General features: G+C 45.5%; 1 protein-coding gene across 1 annotated transcript in view; it reads left to right on the forward strand.

Moving 5' to 3' along the window:
* The window catches only part of LOC107124162 (plasma membrane calcium-transporting ATPase 2-like), a 265,585-nt gene that overhangs the window by 216,269 nt on the left and 47,669 nt on the right, over positions 1 to 1,647 (forward strand). Inside the window, 1 exon segment of the mRNA XM_015427552.1 lies at positions 15 to 102. Coding sequence (XP_015283038.1) covers positions 15 to 102 — 88 coding nt within the window.

The raw sequence follows: 1,647 nt of genomic DNA on the forward strand, positions 1-1,647 counted from the left end.
ATTATTGTTTCCAGATTGAACAGGAACGAATTGACAAGATCTGGCCAAAACTTCGTGTCCTTGCTCGTTCATCTCCCACCGATAAGCACACTTTGGTAAAAGGTAAATTCAGATTATCCATATGTATATAGTTCTCTTGATATGTGACTTCATATATATACCTCCTTCCAGGGTCATTTAATTTCATGTATATTGGGCTGATTCACATTATCCATAGACTGACTGGTTACTGTGTGGATGATGAGACCTGCACAATAGTGCTACCCATAGACGAGGAGAGGGTTTCGACATACTTTGGACATTTCCCAGGTATTTTGGGGGAAATGACATTGTAAAATTTGTAAAACATTGTTTTGAGAAACAGCCTGATGAGAAAACAAGGTACTTCAAAAGGGATGGAACACTGAGAGCAGCTGAGTGTCAGGTAAATCAACCTGTTCAGTCTCTCTTAGAAAATCCTTGACAGGCAGACTTTGAAGTGGTGTGGGGTGCTTAAAAGCAATCACAACCAATGAATAACTGCCCATGTCAATCTGCTAGATGTCATGAGACTTTGTAAGGTACATATACATGGATACATATAATTCGCTATGCAAGGTACATATACATTGATCTAGAAATTAACAATTATAATATAGCACAAATATAATATAATATTTTCCATATTAACAGTCACAGATACAATGTTGCACCTTCTTGCTTCCAGTGTGTTGTACAGTATAGGGGTGTGCGCTCGGTATATTGGTATTTTCCAGGTATTTATCAGAAATCAGTATTCAGCTACAAAAATAGCCACTTTCATTTGGGCACAGCTAGAAGGCTGAGCTGACTCTCAGAGCAACTCCATGAATCAGGGATTTAAAGTTTAAATGCTTGCTGAGTTGACTTGCAGAGTCACACCACCACTGCAGCACAACTCTGTGAGTCAACTTAGCAAGCACTTAAACTTTAAATCCCTGCTGAGTTGACTTCTGCATGACCCCTGCAATCACTGTCAAACCTTGTGGTACACTTCCTTCCCTCGGTCAAACCCAGCCTTCCTGGGGTGGTGCAATCCCAACTTAGTATCCAAAAGGTGCCCCCGGGCATCCCCTCTAACATCCAGGAGTCCACTTCCCAACACTCCATTCACTGCCACCACAAACAAGCCGCCCCCCCCTTTTGCCTTCTCCCCCTGCAAAAGCATCTTCCTGGGGTGCTGCAGACTCCATTCCTTCACTGCTCACACTTCCTGACCTTCCACTACTAATGCCAAGGGTCACCCAGCCAGCACGCCCCCGCAACCTCCATCAAATCCCCTGTACCGCTTTCACCTTGTGGATCACTTCCTTCCCTTGGTCAAACCCCACTTTCCTGGGGTGCTACAGTCCCAACTGAGTATCCAAAAAGTGCCCTTGGTCACCCTCTCCAACATTCAGGGATCCACTTCCCAATCCCACTTCACTACCGTTGTGAGCAAGCCCCCCTTTTGACCTTCTCTCCCCTGCAAAAGCACCTTCTCAGGGTGCTGTAGACCCCATTATTTCACTGCTCGCATCTCCTGGCCTTCCTTTACCAACACCAAGGATTGGCCTGCTGGCACGACCCCCAAAACGTCTGTCAAATCACCCTTTCCCCACTGCCTCTCTTCGCCTCCTTCCCCTTGCA

Source organism: Gekko japonicus, unplaced genomic scaffold (genome assembly GCF_001447785.1).
Source record: "Gekko japonicus isolate JY-2015 unplaced genomic scaffold, Gekko_japonicus_V1.1 scaffold354, whole genome shotgun sequence".
Taxonomy (NCBI): domain Eukaryota; kingdom Metazoa; phylum Chordata; class Lepidosauria; order Squamata; family Gekkonidae; genus Gekko; species Gekko japonicus.